The 19151-nt window shown below is 41.2% G+C and overlaps 1 protein-coding gene and 1 long non-coding RNA gene across 2 annotated transcripts in view; both read right to left on the bottom strand.

Annotated features, from left to right (window-relative positions):
- LOC121690307 (salivary glue protein Sgs-3-like) lies at positions 1–1196 on the bottom strand (the record flags this gene model as incomplete). The annotated part of the gene is made up of 2 exons (XM_042070793.1): positions 1192–1196; positions 1–769 (listed from the first exon to the last, which is right to left on the bottom strand). Coding segments are annotated over exons 1-2 (774 nt in total), but the record flags the coding sequence as incomplete, so codon positions are not given.
- Positions 1197–6905: 5709 nt separating this feature from the next.
- LOC121689956 overlaps positions 6906–19151 on the bottom strand; it is a 48828-nt gene continuing 36582 nt past the window's right edge. The window contains exons 2-3 of the long non-coding RNA XR_006024942.1: positions 7227–7284; positions 6906–7103 (exon numbers count right to left, since the gene is read on the bottom strand). This is a non-coding gene — a long non-coding RNA (uncharacterized LOC121689956). The remainder of the gene's footprint in view (positions 7104–7226; positions 7285–19151) is intronic.

Raw genomic sequence — 19151 nt, 5'->3', positions numbered from 1 at the left:
GGTTGTTGTTGCCTTAGTTGTAGTTGTTGGTTCATTTGTGGTTGAAGTTGTTGCCTCCATTGTGGTTGTTGTTAGTACATTTGTGGTTGCCTCAGTTGTGGTTGTTGTTGGTTCAATTGTTGTTGCCTCTGTTGTAGTCGTTGGTTCATTTGTGGTTGAAGTAGTTGGCACAATTGTGGTTGTTGTTGGCTCAGTTGTGGTTGTTGTTACTTCAGATGTAGTTGTTGGCTCATTTGTGGTTGAAGTTGTTGCCTCAATTGTGGTTGTTGTTGCCTCAGTTGTAGTTGTTGGTTCATTTGTTGTTGAAGATGTTGTCTCAGTTGTGGTTGTTTTTGCCTCAATTGTGGTTGTGGGTTCATTTGTGGTGGAAGTTGTTGCCTCAATTGGGGTTGTTGTTGCCTTAGTTGTAGTTGTTGGTTCATTTGTGGTTGAAGTTGTTGCCTCCATTGTGGTTGTTGTTAGTACATTTGTGGTTGCCTCAGTTGTGGTTGTTGTTGGTTCAATTGTTGTTGCCTCTGTTGTAGTCGTTGGTTCATTTGTGGTTGAAGTAGTTGGCACAATTGTGGTTGTTGTTGGCTCAGTTGTGGTTGTTGTTACTTCAGATGTAGTTGTTGGCTCATTTGTGGTTGAAGATGTTGTCTCAGTTGTGGTTGTTGTTGCCTCAATTGTGGTTGTGGGTTCATTTGTGGTGGAAGTTGTTGACTCAATTGGGGTTGTTGTTGCCTTAGTTGTAGTTGTTGGCTCATTTGTGGTTGAAGTTGTTGCCTCAATTGTGGTTGTTGTTGCCTCAGTTGTTGGTTCATTTGTGGTTGAAGATGTTGTCTCAGTTGTGGTTGTTGTTGCCTCAATTGTGGTTGTGGGTTCATTTGTGGTGGAAGTTGTTATCTCAATTGGGGTTGTTGTTGCCTTAGTTTTAGTTGTTGGTTCATTTGTGGTTGAAGTTGTTGCCTCCATTGTGGTTGTTGTTAGTACATTTGTGGTTGCCTCAGTTGTGGTTGTTTTTGGTACAATTGTTGTTGTTGTTGCCTCTGTTGTAGTCGTTGGTTCATTTGTGGTTGAAGTAGTTGGCACAATTGTGGTTGTTGTTGGCTCAGTTGTGGTTGTTGCCTCAATTGTGGTTGTTGTTGCCTCAGTTGTAGTTGTTGGTTCATTTGTGGTTGAATATGTTGTCTCAGTTGTGGTTGTTGTTGCCTCATTTGTGATTGTAGGTTCATTTGTGGTGGAAGTTGTTGTCTCAATTGTGGTTGTTGTTGCCTCAATTGTGGTTGTTGGTTCATTTGTGGTTAAAGTTGTTGCCTCAATTGTGGTTGTTGTTGGTTCAATTGTTGTTATTGTTGGCACTGTTGTTGTCGTTGGTTCATTTGTGGTTGAAGTAGTTGGCCCAATTGTGATTGTTGTTGGCTCATTTGTGGTTGAAGTTGTTGCCTCAATTGTGGTTGTTGTTGCCTTAGTTGTAGTTGTTGGTTCATTTGTGGTTGAAGTTGTTGCCTCCATTGTGGTTGTTGTTAGTACATTTGTGGTTGCCTCAGTTGTGGTTGTTGTTGGTTCAATTGTTGTTGCCTCTGTTGTAGTCGTTGGTTCATTTGTGGTTGAAGTAGTTGGCACAATTGTGGTTGTTGTTGGCTCAGTTGTGGTTGTTGTTACTTCAGATGTAGTTGTTGGCTCATTTGTGGTTGAAGTTGTTGCCTCAATTGTGGTTGTTGTTGCCTCAGTTGTAGTTGTTGGTTCATTTCTGGTTGAAGATGTTGTCTCAGTTGTGGTTGTTGTTGCCTCAATTGTGGTTGTGGGTTCATTTGTGGTGGAAGTTGTTGCCTCAATTGGGGTTGTTGTTGCCTTAGTTGTAGTTGTTGGTTCATTTGTGGTTGAAGTTGTTGCCTCCATTGTGGTTGTTGTTAGTACATTTGTGGTTGCCTCAGTTGTGGTTGTTGTTGGTTCAATTGTTGTTGTTGTTGCCTCTGTTGTAGTCGTATGTTCATTTGTGGTTGAAGTAGTTGGCACAATTGTGGTTGTTGTTGGCTCAGTTGTGGTTGTTGTTACTTCAGTTGTAGTTGTTGCCTCAATTGTGGTTGTTGTTGCCTCAGTTGTAGTTGTTGGTTCATTTGTGGTTGAATATGTTGTCTCAGTTGTGGTTGTTGTTGCCTCATTTGTGATTGTGGGTTCATTTGTGGTGGAAGTTGTTGTCTCAATTGTGGTTGTTGTTGCCTCATTTGTGGTTTTTGGTTCATTTGTGGTTAAAGTTGTTGCCTCAATTGTGGTTGTTGTTGGTTCAATTGTTGTTATTGTTGGCACTGTTGTAGTCGTTGGTTCATTTGTGGTTGAAGTAGTTGGCCCAATTATGTTTTTTGGTGGTTGAATTGTGGTTGTTGTTTCCTCAATTGTGGTTGTTGGTTCATTTGTGGTTGAAGATTTTGGCTCAATTGTGTTTGTTGTTGGTTTATTTGAGGTTGTTGTTGGTTGAATTGTTGTTGTTGTTGCCTCTGTTGTAGTCGTTGGTTCATTTGTGGTTGAAGTAGTTGGCACAATTGTGGTTGTTGTTGGCTCAGTTGTGGTTGTTGTTTGTTCAATTGTTGTTGTTGCCTCTGTTGTAGTCGTTGGGTCATTTGTGGTTGAAGTAGTTGGCACAATTGTGATTGTTGTTGGCTCAATTGTGGTTGTTGTTACTTCAGTTGTAGTTGTTGGCTCATTTGTGGTTGAAGTTGTTGCCTCAATTGTGGTTGTTGTTGCCTTAGTTGTAGTTGTTGGTTCATTTGTGGTTGAAGTTGTTGCCTCCATTGTGGTTGTTGTTAGTACATTTGTGGTTGTCTCAGTTGTGGTTGTTGTTGGTTCAATTGTTGTTGCCTCTGTTGTAGTCGTTGGTTCATTTGTGGTTGAAGTAGTTGGCACAATTGTGGTTGTTGTTGGCCCAGTTGTGGTTGTTGTTACTTCAGTTGTAGTTGTTGGCTCATTTGTGGTTGAAGTTGTTGCCTCAATTGTGGTTGTTGTTGCCTCAGTTGTTGGTTCATTTGTGGTTGAAGATGTTGTCTCAGTTGTGGTTTTTGTTGCCTTAGTTGTAGTTGTTGGTTCATTTGTGGTTGAAGTTGTTGCCTCCATTGTGGTTGTTGTTAGTACATTTGTGTTTGCCTCAGTTGTGGTTGTTGTTGGATTAATTGTTGTTGTTGTTGCCTCTGTTGTAATCGTTGGTTCATTTGTGGTTGAAGTAGTTGGCACAATTGTGGTTGTTGTTGGCTCAGTTGTGGTTGTTGTTACTTCAGTTGTAGTTATTGCCTCAATTGTGGTTGTTGTTGCCTCAGTTGTAGTTGTTGGTTCATTTGTGGTTGAATATGTTGTCTCAGTTGTGGTTGTTGTTGGCCCAGTTGTGGTTGTTGTTACTTCAGTTGTAGTTGTTGGCTCATTTGTGGTTGAAGTTGTTGCCTCAATTGTGGTTGTTGTTGCCTCAGTTGTTGGTTCATTTGTGGTTGAAGATGTTGTCTCAGTTGTGGTTTTTGTTGCCTTAGTTGTAGTTGTTGGTTCATTTGTGGTTGAAGTTGTTGCCTCCATTGTGGTTGTTGTTAGTACATTTGTGTTTGCCTCAGTTGTGGTTGTTGTTGGATTAATTGTTGTTGTTGTTGCCTCTGTTGTAATCGTTGGTTCATTTGTGGTTGAAGTAGTTGGCACAATTGTGGTTGTTGTTGGCTCAGTTGTGGTTGTTGTTACTTCAGTTGTAGTTGTTGCCTCAATTGTGGTTGTTGTTGCCTCAGTTGTAGTTGTTGGTTCATTTGTGGTTGAATATGTTGTCTCAGTTGTGGTTGTTGTTGCCTCATTTGTGATTGTGGGTTCATTTGTGGTGGAAGTTGTTGTCTCAATTGTGGTTGTTGTTGCCTCATTTGTGGTTTTTGGTTCATTTGTGGTTAAAGTTGTTGCCTCAATTGTGGTTGTTGTTGGTTCAATTGTTGTTATTGTTGGCACTGTTGTAGTCGTTGGTTCATTTGTGGTTGAAGTAGTTGGCCCAATTATGTTTTTTGGTGGTTGAATTGTGGTTGTTGTTTCCTCAATTGTGGTTGTTGGTTCATTTGTGGTTGAAGATTTTGGCTCAATTGTGTTTGTTGTTGGTTTATTTGAGGTTGTTGTTGGTTGAATTGTTGTTGTTGTTGCCTCTGTTGTAGTCGTTGGTTCATTTGTGGTTGAAGTAGTTGGCACAATTGTGGTTGTTGTTGGCTCAGTTGTGGTTGTTGTTTGTTCAATTGTTGTTGTTGCCTCTGTTGTAGTCGTTGGGTCATTTGTGGTTGAAGTAGTTGGCACAATTGTGATTGTTGTTGGCTCAATTGTGGTTGTTGTTACTTCAGTTGTAGTTGTTGGCTCATTTGTGGTTGAAGTTGTTGCCTCAATTGTGGTTGTTGTTGCCTTAGTTGTAGTTGTTGGTTCATTTGTGGTTGAAGTTGTTGCCTCCATTGTGGTTGTTGTTAGTACATTTGTGGTTGTCTCAGTTGTGGTTGTTGTTGGTTCAATTGTTGTTGCCTCTGTTGTAGTCGTTGGTTCATTTGTGGTTGAAGTAGTTGGCACAATTGTGGTTGTTGTTGGCCCAGTTGTGGTTGTTGTTACTTCAGTTGTAGTTGTTGGCTCATTTGTGGTTGAAGTTGTTGCCTCAATTGTGGTTGTTGTTGCCTCAGTTGTTGGTTCATTTGTGGTTGAAGATGTTGTCTCAGTTGTGGTTTTTGTTGCCTTAGTTGTAGTTGTTGGTTCATTTGTGGTTGAAGTTGTTGCCTCCATTGTGGTTGTTGTTAGTACATTTGTGTTTGCCTCAGTTGTGGTTGTTGTTGGATTAATTGTTGTTGTTGTTGCCTCTGTTGTAATCGTTGGTTCATTTGTGGTTGAAGTAGTTGGCACAATTGTGGTTGTTGTTGGCTCAGTTGTGGTTGTTGTTACTTCAGTTGTAGTTGTTGCCTCAATTGTGGTTGTTGTTGCCTCAGTTGTAGTTGTTGGTTCATTTGTGGTTGAATATGTTGTCTCAGTTGTGGTTGTTGTTGCCTCATTTGTGATTGTGGGTTCATTTGTGGTGGAAGTTGTTGTCTCAATTGTGGTTGTTGTTGCCTCAATTGTGGTTGTTGGTTCATTTGTGGTTAAAGTTGTTGCCTCAATTGTGGTTGTTGTTGGTTCAATTGTTGTTTTTGTTGGCACTGTTGTAGTCGTTGGTTCATTTGTGGTTGAAGTAGTTGGCCCAATTATGTTTTTTGGTGGTTGAATTGTGGTTGTTGTTTCCTCAATTGTGGTTATTGGTTCATTTGTGGTTGAAGTTGTTTGCACATTTGTGGTTGTTGTTGATTCAATTGTGGTGGTTGTTGGATCAATTGTTGTTGTGGTTGCCTCTGTTGTAGTCGTTGGTTCATTTGTGGTTGAAGTTGTTGGCTCAGTTGTGGTTGTTGTTACCACAGTTGTAGTTGTTGGTTCATTTGTGGTTGAAGTTGTTGGCAAAATTGTGGTTGTTGTTGGTTCATTTGTGGTTGTTGTTGGTTCAGTTGATGTTGTTGGTTCAGTTATTGTTGTTGCTTCTGTTGTAGTCGTTGGTTCATTTGTGGTTGAACTTGTTGGCTGAGTTGTGGTTGTTATTACCTCAGTTGTAGTTGTTGGTTCATTTGTGGTTGAAGTTGATTGCACAATTGTGGTTGTTGTTGGTTCAATTGTTGTTGTTGTTGCCTCTGCTGTAGTTGTCGGTTCATTTGTGGTTGTAGTTGTTGGCTCAGTTGTGGTTGTTACCTCAGTTGTAGTCGTTGGTTCATTTGGGGTTGAAGTTTTTGGCACAATTGTGGCTGTTGTTGGTTCAATTGTGGTTGTTGGTTCATTTGTTGATGAAGTAGTTGGCACAATTGTGGTTGCTGTTGTTTCAATTGTGGTTGTTGTTGGTTCAGTTGTTGTTGTTGTTGCTTCTGTTGTAGTCGTTGGTTCATTTGCGGTTAAAGTTGTTGGCTCATTTGTGGTTGTTGTTACCTCAGTTGTAGTTGTTGGTTCATTTGTGGTTGAAGTTGTTGCCACAATCGTGGTTGTTGTTTGTTCAATTGTGGTTGTTGTTGGTTCAGTTGTTGTTGTTGCTTCTGTTGTAGTCATTGGTTCATTTGTGGTTGAAGTTGTGGTTGTTTTTACGTCAGTTGTAGTTGTTGGTTCATTTGTGGTTGAAGTTGTTGGCACAATTGTGGCTGTTGTTGGTTCATATGTGGTTGTTTTTGGTTCAGTTGTGTTTGTTGGTTCTGTTGTTGTTGTTGTTTCTTCTGTTGTAGTCGTTGGTTCATTTGTGGTTGAACTTGTTGGCTGAGTTGTGGTTGTTGTTACCTCAGTTGTAGTTGTTGGTTCATTTGTGGTTGAAGTTGTTTGCACATTTGTGGTTGTTGTTGGTTCAGTTGTGGTGGTTGTTGGATCAATTGTTGTTGTTGCTTCTGTTGTAGTCGTTGGTTCATTTGTGGTTGAACTTGTTGGTTGAGTTGTGGTTGTTGTTACCTCAGTTGTAGTTGTTGGTTCATTTGTGGTTGAAGTTGTTTGCACAATTGGGGTTGTTGTTGGTTCAATTGTTGTTGCCTCTGTTGTAGTTGTTGGTTCATTTGTTGTTGTAGTTGTTGGCTCAGTTGTGGTTGTTACCTCAGTTATAGTTGTTGGTTCATTTGTGGTTGAAGTTGTTGTCTCATTTTTAGTTGTTGGTTCATTTGTGGTGGAAGTTGTTGTCTCAATTGTGGTTGTTGTTGCCTCAGTTGTAGTTGTGGGTTCATTTGTGGTTGTTGTTGGTTCAATTATGGTTGTTGTTGTTTCAATTGTTGTTGTTGCCTCTGTTGCAGTTGTTGGTTCATTTGTGGTTGAAGTTGTTGGTTCCATTGTAGTTGTTGTTGTTTCCATTGTGGTTGTTGTTGGTTCAATTGTTGGTTCCATTGTGGTTGTTGTTGGTTCAATTGTGGTTGTTGCTGTTCCCTCAAATGTTGTGGATGTTGGCTCATTTGCAGTTAATGTTGTTGGTGCATTTGTGGTTAATGTTGTTGCCTCAATTGTTCTTGAAGTTGTTGTTTCATTTGCAGTTGATGTTGTTGCCTCAATTGTAGTAGTTGTTGTTTCATTTGTTGTTGAGGTAGTTGTAATTAAATGTGTTGCTTTAAAGTAGAATTTTTAGACATTCTAACTTTTTAGAGATTTATATTTTTCAATGCAAATATTTTTCAGTGAATTGATATTTTTCAATGCAAAAATCCAAATATTTTTGTGGTTAAACTCACCAAGAATCATCATGACCACAGTAGTTGTTGTTTCCCACATTTTTAGTAGTTTGATTATCTGTGAATAAAATGAGAAATTATACAATGAATTTTAGTGGATGTTAAAATGCATGAAACACGGTGTGTCCAGCACTGGATTTGTTTCCAAAACAACTCATTAAAAAAGAAAGGTGAGCAGAGCACTACTTACACAGTTTCCCCTCTAGAGCAATGCCACTAGCTATATTAAATGCATTTACATGGTCGGTGATGGACCACGGTAAACTGTGTGAATATTACCACAATCATTCATTAAAATAACTAACTGATATACCCATTAAAAGAGTCCATCATACACTTTCGTCACGCCTGTAATCTGAACCTAAATCTTTTAAGTTTTACATCAGTACCCTTTATATAGTTTGAAGTTAGATCAATGCCTACATATGTACGATAATGATTCCACAAGCATAAGTATTAATAATAATACATGAGTAATAAGAATTTGTTAAGCTATTTCACTATTTTACTTTTGGTCTATAGCATACCCGTTTTAACCACTACACTGTAAAACTGAGTACTGAATGATTTGTGTTCAAGAGATGATTAATTATAGTTAATCTTTCATAATGCTGCACTAAACGTAAACGTTTTCTCAATAGAAGATGGCCTTTCTATGATTAGATGATTAGTTATATAGGTTACTTTGGCAATAAATATTTTAATAAACATGAAGAAAACTAGATGAACTGCATAGCGGTACAAAATATGACTGCCACTCAGTCCTGCACATTCTCTCTCCAAAACTAAATTACGCTTGTCAATTTGTCTCCATCTCTTCACTATACCACAAATGACTGGTTAGGGAATGGCTTAAGATGGCACCTTGAGAGACCAACATACAACAAACCTTTGGTCATCCTAGGCCCTACGGCTCTAGAGATATTCACAAAAACTGTCTGCCCTACCCTTTGGGTGGTCTGGGGCTTCTGGTGAGCTACGGATCAAAATGAAAATCAATGGTTCTGTGTCATCCTTGTGAGGCTACATGCCCACCAATTTCTGTACTGCCCAGTCTTTCAGTGTCCTGGGAATTGTTGACAGAAAATTATGAACGAATAAAATCTGGAAGAAAAAAAAACACTTCGCTAGCGTGGCAGTCATAATAATGTGCTCTTAAATGTCATACTGCAACCGTAACCCTAATGAATCACTGTTAAGTAACTATAGACTACAGCGTCTTGAGAATGATGGATTGAAATGTGGTGTGAGTTGAGTATATAAGCACACCACACATCTCAAATTTTCATTACATAGAGTAGACTTTACTAAAAGTGGTATGAACAGGTCATTACCATAACTAATTAATTTGTAGTTGTTGGCTCAATTACTGATATAAAAAATATAAAGATGCTTGAGGGACATGGATTGAAATGAAAAAATCATGGAGATTTTCCACTTGACACTAACAAGCTACTTTTCCTAAAATGTTTGCGAAAACCTTGTAGACATCATAAAACACAGTCCAATGTGTACTGATAATATCTTGTTCTATATTGTTGACAATTTTGCAATAAGGAGACTACATGCAAAATATTGTAAAAATGTATGCTAAATTTATGCATTTCTGCAGGCTGACTAACCCAAATTACAGAACTGCAGCTTGGACAGGTAGTCGGAGTGATGTATGAGTTTATTGGTCCTTTGTGACCATATTCCATCAAAATTAATTTGAAGATGGTACCGTAATTAGTTGCTTACTTAGAAAAAGTAAGTATAGTAAGTAGTAAGTGTTTACTGGAAATCTACACAGATTCAAACACATTCTGTCAGGCCTATTCAATTCAATTTAAAAGAGTTGTAAGTAAAACTGTAAATCAAGAAAGCCTCACTGACCTGATACTAAGTGGTTAGGTGACACCAAAGATGCACTGTGAGTTAATTTCCTGAAAGCGGTTAATCCTTGGGAAGCTCTATTCGTTGAGTAGTCCCGGAGTCCAGTCTCCTGGAGCACCTGAAATGTCTCAAATGATTCTCTGTTCAAATTAGATATTTATATAGGTGTGGTTCTGACCCTTAACATCAGCAGTCATTTTAATTTGCATTGGAATCCAGTCGTCAACACATATCAGGATCCCCCTCCCTGATGCACAAACTAGCAAAGACATACGCCTAGAAATATACACCCACACCCACACCCACCAACACACAGCTACCTAGATAGATCATTCAACACACCCTAGGACATGTAACATACCATAATGACACTTTGGCAGTTGTGCTCTTTGAAACATCATCAATGCATTCCATTGACAAAGTCATCAAACACAGTAAGTGACATTCATGAAACAAAGGAGAGGCCATATTTAGGAGGCAAAACATGTAATTACTTGCATTCTTAAGTAAATGGCTTACCTTTTGTCCCTCTCCTCCAACGTAATGGATTCTCTGAAATTTACACTCCTGCAATTCCAAATGTTCTAGTGGTGTCTTTTCAGGCGCATCAGTGTTCTTATTCTTTCTTGGCGGCTGTCTCATGTCTTTTGTCTCCTTTGCAGTATACTCTACCTGAGCTCTGGCTCCTCTGATTCATTCCTTTTTAATTCATTTGTTTGTGAAAAAAGATTTTTTTTTTTTTTAAATAAATCAAACTGCTCTTACCACTTAATTAATGTATTAACTTAGTTTTAAGGCTGGTTTTAAGCCTACCAAATTATTTTTTACATGACATGATTAAATAGGATTCTCTTAACTATACATTGCTGTATATTTGTATTTGTAGTTGCTTTCTCTGTCTCCCCTCTTAGTTGTCATCTCTTTAAAGGACAATTCTGGGGCAAACTGAACCTAGGGGTTAATAACACATGTGTACCGAGTTTGACCGTTGCTGGGATTTATTTTCATGCTAGGCGAATGTGACCAGTTTTATTGCAAACCGCTAATTAGCGCTTAACGCTAGCCTTCGGGGCACACGTACAGTAAAAAGAAATCAATTCAATTCAATTTATTTTGCTTATAGAGCGCCAAAACATTACACATGTATCATGGCGCTTTACAGAATGTAGGCAATCAGAGAAAAAAGAAAAGAGGAAGAAAAGAAAAGAAAGAAAGAAAGAAGGCCCATGGGTAACAGGGGCGAGGAAAAACTCCCTAGAATTAGAGATACATATAGGAAGAAACCTCGAGCAGATCCATGACTCAAGGGCCTGACCCATCTGCCTAGGGTCAATACGGACAGTAAGGTCTGTATACATGACAAATGCATATGATAGTCAGGTGTGGAGAATAGGACATGGTGTTTAAAGCACCTGAGGTGAAAGTTACAAGAGGTGGGATGATTACGTATCCGGTATGATAATGCATTAATCATGATTTAGTGAGAGAAAGTGGAAATAGTCCGGCGTTGGAAATGTCCAGGGAGAGGGAGTTGTCAGGGGGCAAGTGGTGGGTCGGCAGACAGGCCAGGAATCCGGGCAGAGTTGTCATAGACAGGTGATGGGGCTGTACGGGCCAGGAATCCAGATAGGGGGACAGTAATAGGCCAGTCGAGGATAGGACATCAGGTGGGATGGGTGAGAGGAGGGCCAGGCACACGGATGGTTGATGACTGGTGATGATATACCTCACAGGGCAGCCGTGGCCCACTCTGGACTTGTAACCGGAGGGTTGCCGGTTCGAGCCCCGACCAGTGGGCCGCGGCTGAAGTGCCCTTGAGCAAGGCACCTAACCCCTCACTGCTCCCCGAGCGCCGCCATTGTAGCAGGCAGCTCACTGCGCCGGGATTAGTGTGTGCTTCACCTCACACACCTGTGTGTTCACTGTGTGCTGTTTGTGTTTCACTAATTCACCGATTGGGTTAAATGCAGAGACCAAATTTCCCTCACAGGATCAAAAAAGTATATATACTTATACATATACTTATACAAGTGAGGTACAGTAAGGGGGAAGAAAGAGAAATGTAGAGTGGGTGAAAATCAAAATGGTTAATGTCAATAAGTAATCAGTGGTACTATATATTGTTACAGTAAATCATAGTGAGAATAGGCAAGAGAGGGAGAGTTGAGAGAGAGAGAGAGAGAGAGAGAGAAGGGGAGAGAGAGAGAGAAGGGGAGAGAGGAGGGGGGGGGTTGTACGGCGTGGCACATGAAAAGTCCATGACAGCACTATGCTATAGCAGCATAACTAAGGCATGGTGAGGGGTAGTCGACACCAGCGCAGGTATGGTCAGTGACCACCATCGCACGCACGACTGGGGTGCCAGTCACACGGGGACTCAGCAGGGTGGTCCATTCAAAAATCCCTGAGGTGGGTGAAGTTCCACACCGCACCATACCTAACTATGGGAGGCAGTAAAGAGGTATGTTTTAAGTCGCTATTTCTATACCACTAACAAGGCTCAAAATAGCACTACACTTACACCGTAGCATAATGAGGGTCTCTACATGTAAACTGAAGCATTGAGAACTTTGTAAGTGTACCGCAGCTCTTCGTCGGTATATTCCAGCTCGAAAAGATAAGGACGTCCATCAAACCGAAAGGGTTCATCCTCGATGTCTTCAAATTCGTTCAAATAACCTGCCATCTCTTATGTCTCCTGTTGCGTTCAGTGCTTCTCTTATGTGTTCAGGGCTTTCTTTCGGCAACGTTTCACGCGAGATTCACTTCAGATCCCAGAGTTCTTTTTTCCCAAGGTGCTTGCCTGTATGTGAACCAGACGTGAACGGTAATGTGTTTCTTTTTAATAAACTGCCTGTACACTTACAAAGTTCTCAATGCTTCAGTTTACATGTAGAGACCCTCATTATGTTACTGTGTAAGTGTGGTGCTATTTTGAGCCTTGTTAGTGGTATAGAAATAGTGATTACTTTTTACTGTACGTCTGCCCCGAAGGCTAGCGTTAAAAGCTAATTAGCGGTTTGCAATAAAACTGGTCACATTCAACTAGCATGAAAACAAATCCCAGCGAATGGTCGAACTCGGTACACATGTATTATAAATCCGTAGGTTCATTTTGCGCCAGAATTGTCCTTTAAGCTGCAGTAGTATCCTTAGTCTTCTTCTTTCTTGTCTCCATGCTCTTAACTCTGTGTCTTCTCTCTCCTCTGCTTCATTTATTTCTGTTAAATAACTGCTCTGTTATAATCAAGCTGCTCCCGGGGAGGCTAATCTCTGAAATGAGCATTGTATTGATGAGGTTAGTGTTATTTAGTGAATTCCCAACTTCCCAAGTGTTAATCCCACACCATTACCCGGAAAAGGGTTCCCCTTACTTACGAGCAGGGATGGACATATAACATATTTTGTTATGAATATAGCTACCTAAATGATGGTTATCGGCATTATTGTGAACTCAAAATTGGCCTGTCCTCCATGCACAGCAGCAACAAAACTGAAGGTCAACAGCATTCATATGCCATAGTGTCATAAAAGTGGTGTGGCTCCATTAAATCATTAAGGCTACAATGACAAACTTTTAGCCATGAGATTTATATTCTCTGATTCTAATATTTACAGATATCTAGGCGATGCAAGCACAGCCCAGTTTTAAGGAAAGTTTAAAGTTGGCAAATGTTTTTGAAATTCTAACGGCTAAACACACCATTTTCTGAGGAATAGAAATACAGAGAGTGTAGGCCTATAGAGCCCGTCTTCTGTCTGACACATGTGAAGTGAAAATTGCCTGCCTGCAATAGCACATCACTTCCTGACACTACCCCACATGAAGAAATATTGCACGTTAACAATGGAGAGATCATTTCAGAAATTATTTATTGTGCGAACAGGTTAGCAAAACCATAGCTTTTGGTGAACAGAGACAGATTATCCCCCATGTTGTACGTTCACTCCAGTGAGAGTGAAATAAATGTTTTAAAGCCTGTGTCATCACCATAGGCTATTTGCTACGATATTCACCTCTGTTACAAGTCGTGACTTATGCCCATTAAACTTTGAACTGAAACAGCCTATTTTCAAATAGCCTAGGTGAGACCAGGAAGGACTGGCAATCTGCGTGTTCTGGAAAAGTCCAGAACGGCCGTCTATCTCTGGCGACTTCAATCACATAACACTGGATTCCACACTCACGAATTTCTACCAGTTTGTTGACTGCCCTACAAGGAAAAACAGGACAATAGACCTCATGTATGCAAACGTGAGGGATGCATACAGCGCAAACCCCCTTCCCCCCCTGGGAAAGTCAGACCACAACCTCATTCATCTCCAGCCAATGTACAAGTACAGAGGCTACCGGTTGCCACACGCACCTTCAGAAAGTGGACACCTGAAGCGGATGAGGCTCTGAGAGACAGCTTCAAGTGCACTGACTGGAGTGTGTTACAGAATGGAGAAGACTAAGAGGAGGTCACACATTGCACAACTGACTACCTGAACTTCTGTATGGACATTGTTGTTCCCGCCAGAACTGTACACTGCTTTCCTAACAACAAGCCTTGGATAACCAGCAATGTCAAGACCCTTCTCCATAGGAAAAAGATGGCGTTCAGAGAGGGGGACATGGCAGAGCTGAGGCGCGTGCAAGGGGAACTCAAAGTCAAGCTAAAAGAGGCTAAGGAGGACTACAGAAGAAAGGTGGAACAGAAGTTGCAGGAAAACAACATGAAGGAGGTGTGGGACTGTATAAAATCCATCACTGGCCTTAAGAAGAGCAGCAGCTCTGTGGAGGGGGACCTGGACAGGGCGAACCAGCTGAACCACTTCTACAACAGGTTTGACTGCCCTGCTCCAGCTCCAATGGCAGTGGTCTGTCTACCACCCCTGCTGACTTAGACACTGCTCTTATTTGCGTGCCTGCCCTAATCCCACCTCCCAGTCTCCCAGTCCCTCCAGCCCTGCATCCCGGTGACACTCAACGACCTAAGCCACCATCACCTCACGCCTTGCCCCCGCCTGTGCCTGTTGAGGTGTCCACGACCAGCCTTGACAGGGATATCAAGGAGGTGGTCATCCCCCAGCCCCCATCCCCACACCCCCTCACTGCCAGTGCAACACTCACCTCCACCATCACAGGCTATCGCACCCCCACCATCACTGAATATTGCACCCCTTCCCCACATGGCGATCACGAACAATGAGGTGACAACGACTTCAGTCAACAGCCATCAGACACACAGATCCCAGATGCACCCCTCCCCCCCCCTCATCATCACAGCAGATCAAGTAAGAGAAAACTTCGGCCCCAAGAAGGCAGCCAGACCTGACAGACTGTGTCCAAAGCTACTCAAGGCCTGTGCTGCTGAACTGGGGGAGCCACTGAAGCACACCTTCAACTCGAGTCTACGTCTCGGACAAGTTCCAACACTGTGGAAGACATCATGTCTCACCCCCATCCCTAAGAAGCCACACCCCAGTGAGCTTAATGACTACAGGCCTGTCACTCTAACATCACATGTGAAGACAATGGAGCGACTGGTCTTAGGTATGCTCAGACCCCAGGTACGCCATGCACTAGACCCGTTACAGTTTGCATACCAGGAGAAAGTGGGCGTGGACAATGCCATTACTTATCTTCTACACAGGACACATTCTCACCTAGACAAGGGGAAAAGTGCTGTGAGAATCATGTTCTTTGATTTCTCAAGTGCTTTTAAAACCATCCAACCCCTCAGACTGGGAGACAAGCTCTTGCAAATGGGTGTGGACGCTCACCTTGTAAACTGGATTACAGATTACCTGACCGGGCGAGCACAGTTCGTCAGACTGAAGAACTGTCTCTCTGACACTGTGATCAGCAGCACCAGAGTGCCACAGGGAACTGTGCTCTCCCCAGTCCTGTTCACCCTGTACACATCTGACTTTTGCTACAACACCGAGTCATGTCACATGCAGAAGTTTCTGACAATACTGCAATTGTGGGGTGTATCAGGGACGAGCAAGAGGAGGAGTACAGGAGCCTGGTGGAGGACTTTGTGCAAACTCAATCACTTTCAACTCAACACTTCAAAAACCAAGGAGATGGTAATGGATTTCCGCAGGTCTAAGCCCGCTCTGCTACCAGTCTCCATTGATGGGGTCAATGTGGAGGTGGTAAGCACCTACAAGTATCTGGGTCTCCACCTGGACAATAAACTGGACTGGCTGAGCAGGCTGTACTTCCTGAGGAGGCTGTGGTCCTTCAATGTGTGCAGCAAGCTTCTCAATATGTTCTACCAGTCTCTTGTTGTCAGTGTCCTCTTCTATGCAGTGGTATGCTGGGGAGGAAGCGCAAAGAAGAAGGATGCTGGGCGACTTGACAGGCGGTTAAGGAAAGCTTTCTCTGTAGTGGGAGCTGAACTCGAGTGCATCACTTCAATATCTGACAAAAGGACCCTGACCAAACTGATCAACATTTTGGACAATGAGTATCATCCACTCCACAGCACTATTGTAAAGCAGAAGAGCCTGATCAGCTGGAGACTTTGCTCACTGCCTTGCACAACAGACGGACTGAGGAAGTCATTTGTCCCCAGGGCCATTGAACTGTTCAATGCTTCACTTAAGGGAAGAGGAGAGAGAGAATTCTCTGCATAGTCTGTTTGCCTCTCCACCCTCTCCATGTTTGGGTACTGTCTGTCCACTTGCTGGGTGCAATATCCAGTGATGGTGGGGGTGATATATATAGTTTTTCCATAGTTGTTTTTTTTATATTACCTTGCCTACTCTCTTATATGTCCATATTTATTTTATGCTGGTCTCTAGACTTTATTCTTGCACTGTTACACTGTTGGACTTACTCATTTGCACCATCACCATGACATTCACTCACACAGAGCACCTTACCTTACTCTGCACAGAGAATCACAGGCTCAGTCCCTGCCTCAGTCATTGCAAGCGCCTCTTGATTAATCACCCACTATGTGGATACTGTTTTTAGACTTGATTTAGATTTTGTGTTATTTAGTATAATTTGTATTTTAGTATATTCTTTATCTTCTACTGTCCTTATTGCTTAGTTGTGTTTCTTATATGATATACTTTTAATTAATTCTTTCTGCTGTTAGTGAATGTGGGTGTGATGTCTGTATGCTACTGAGACCTTGAATTATCTATCTATCTATCTATCTATCTATCTATCTATCTAGTTAGTCAGTAACATGTATTCGAGAACTTGGATAGGCCTATCAAAAATGAAAAACAAGGCAACAGAAAACAGTGGGAGAACAGCAACATTTAACCAGTTTTCCCCCAAAGGTAGGCTATATTTAGGCTATTAACAAACTTTACCCCACAAACAATTTTATCGTAGCCTATTGTGCGTTTGATGTGACTTAAACCTTACCCCTTATCCAGTTTTAAACATGATACTGATGTTTTTTTAAAGGGGCTTCGAATAGGCTTGCTGTACATCTAGGCATTACCGTTTATTTTCTTCAGTTCAACAAAGTGGTACGTAGACTATTCATAAAACATTCATAAAACACAACTGTAAGAGCAGATGACATACACTAGGCCTACATAAAGTATCACAATCAAATCAAATTAAAAGTCGCCAAAAAAGGCAGAAGGCCTTTTCATTAAAGCAACACTAAAGCACTTTTCCTCTGTCGCACGCATGCTATTTGTTTATTTAGCACTGGCTTTGCAAATAACACAGACACGGCGATTTAATGAAAGTATGATGTATCGCGACATCAGATGCAAGTCAAAATTTGTAGTTTGTTATGTATCATTCCATCGAACTACAGATCCGCTACCCGATCTGGCAAACTTACATAGTGCGGTTATAGCCGATAGAGGGCCGTGAAGCGAATGCAGAAGTGTCGTTCACCCTGTTACGAGTTGATGAACCACTGAAACGATTTTGGTAACATTATATTAAGGTACAAAAAACTCTCTGGTGTTGCTTTAAACATATATAATTAAATGAAAATAAAAAAAAAAACTAGAATCTACAATAACATGTAAACAGATCATACATGTTATAAAGGGTTATTTGCAATGAACTACCCCTGTCTTGCCTACAGACTAGAGGTAAAATATAAGCCTGACAGTGCTTTGTTTAGTCTATAAGATAATGTTTATAAGATTGACTTGTAGATTGATTTGTACCCTCAATAAATGTCATGTTCAGGTTAGTTTTACATGTGTGACCTTTACTGTACATTCTTCAAAGCTTGCTCTTGATGAGATCAAACTCCCAATAGACTTGCTTAAAATGAGTTGAACATAACAACCTGTGTAGGTTTTTATAGGTTGTATTGTAATATGCGATCAATATATTATAATATAATATGTTATAAGTCAATTTATCAATTAGTTTCACAAAATTCACCAGAAGTCATCATTTAAGGGGTTATTTTTCAAAATTTCCGTCACGGGGGAGCATGCCCCAGAACCTCCCTAGTATCTGGGAGGCCCAAAAGTATTTTAATCACATGGGGCCCACATTCTCACCCAACACCCAATCAATAATTAGTATTTTTGTAAAATGTGACCACTTATTTTTCAATGTGATACCTTGACTGCCAAAGTATATGAGACAGGGTGTGTGTGTGTGTGTGTAAGAAAGTCCAGGGCCTTTTTTTAGTCCCAGTCCGGCCCTGAGACAAGACCCATATCTGTATCACTGGGATATTAATCCATGATAGGCCTACTCTTTATTTTGTAAGGAAATGTAAAAGACCCGGATCATGGGAGTGAGAATTTAGGGAGGTAAGTGTAACGGAGGCAAACTGAGCTAGCATGCTAGTTGCGCGTGTAAATCCTCACACCCCTAACCTTCAGAACGCTTCTAACCAAGTTGGAAGCCTGGACTTTTAGCTCAGTGGTTAGAGCGTTTGATTCCCATGCTGGTGAGTGTTGAGGTGCCGGGTTCGAGGGCCGTGAGCGGCGGACGAATTACGACCTATGTTACAATGACATGATCTCTACGAGACACTTTCTTATTTTTAACCGTCATTACATATGTAAATTTGCCTGTATCTGACTGTATATTTGTGGTATATGCTCTATCTTACCCGACATAGTGGCTGGTAATTTGAGCAAATTCACCCACATTTGGCTGGTGGCGGGTGCTAATTTCCATCCCTGCTTACGAGATTTACAATAGACAGGGGCAATGATATATTGGTGTACCATGTGAACCTGATGGAGTGGAATGAGAGGAAGACTACAGAAGCCAAAGTGATGATGGTACAGAAGATGGAAGTAGATGAGTGATCAGTAAATAGAGTAGTGAGGATAGCAGCATCTGACACAAGGCAGGAGGACATAACCTGATGCTGGAGTATCTGTCCAGATTGCAGCCTCCCAGCAATCTAGGTAAGGAGGGAGGCAATGTGACAGAGAGTTCTGTCTTAATTCACGAGCAGCAACTGTAGTTGGCTAATTAATGTTTGTTTGTTTGTTTGTTTAAGTACACTAAGCACAGTATCTGTTTATCTACCCGCTCATAGATACCATCACCACTTGCATAATAGATATTACTGCCATTATAGGGGTGCAAAGTGGGCAGCAGGCTACTATAGCAACATGCATGCGCATATGTCCCCCTTCATGTTAAATTGTTTATTAGTCAAACACCCACTAGCATAATAAACACATCCAACAATAACCAAGTATAAGTAGACAGTAGGTATATACTGTATACTCTTTTGATCCCATGAGGGAAATTTGGTCTCTGCCTTTATCCCAATCCGTGAATTAGTGAAACACACTCAGCACACAGTGAACACAAACTGGGTTGTTTTCAACCCAGCCGCTGAGTAAAATGGGGTCCAACACAGCATTGGGTTATCTTAACCAAGCAAATTGGGTTACTAAATTTAACCCAACAACTGGGTTGAAATTTAACCAATATGTTGGGTTATGTTGACACAACTGTTTAGTTAAAGTTACGTAATGTTTGGGTTATGTAACCAAATCCCCAAAAACTACTGGTTGATTTTTAAAATACTCTGCTGTTACAAACTTTCAATAACTCAAAGTTTGTATTTACTTACTTGAAAGTCA

The sequence above is a fragment of the Alosa sapidissima genome, chromosome 18 (assembly GCF_018492685.1).
Source record: "Alosa sapidissima isolate fAloSap1 chromosome 18, fAloSap1.pri, whole genome shotgun sequence".
NCBI lineage: Eukaryota > Metazoa > Chordata > Actinopteri > Clupeiformes > Clupeidae > Alosa > Alosa sapidissima.
Note: the sequence above shows the minus strand (reverse complement) of the source record. Positions and strands in the feature narration are given on the sequence as shown.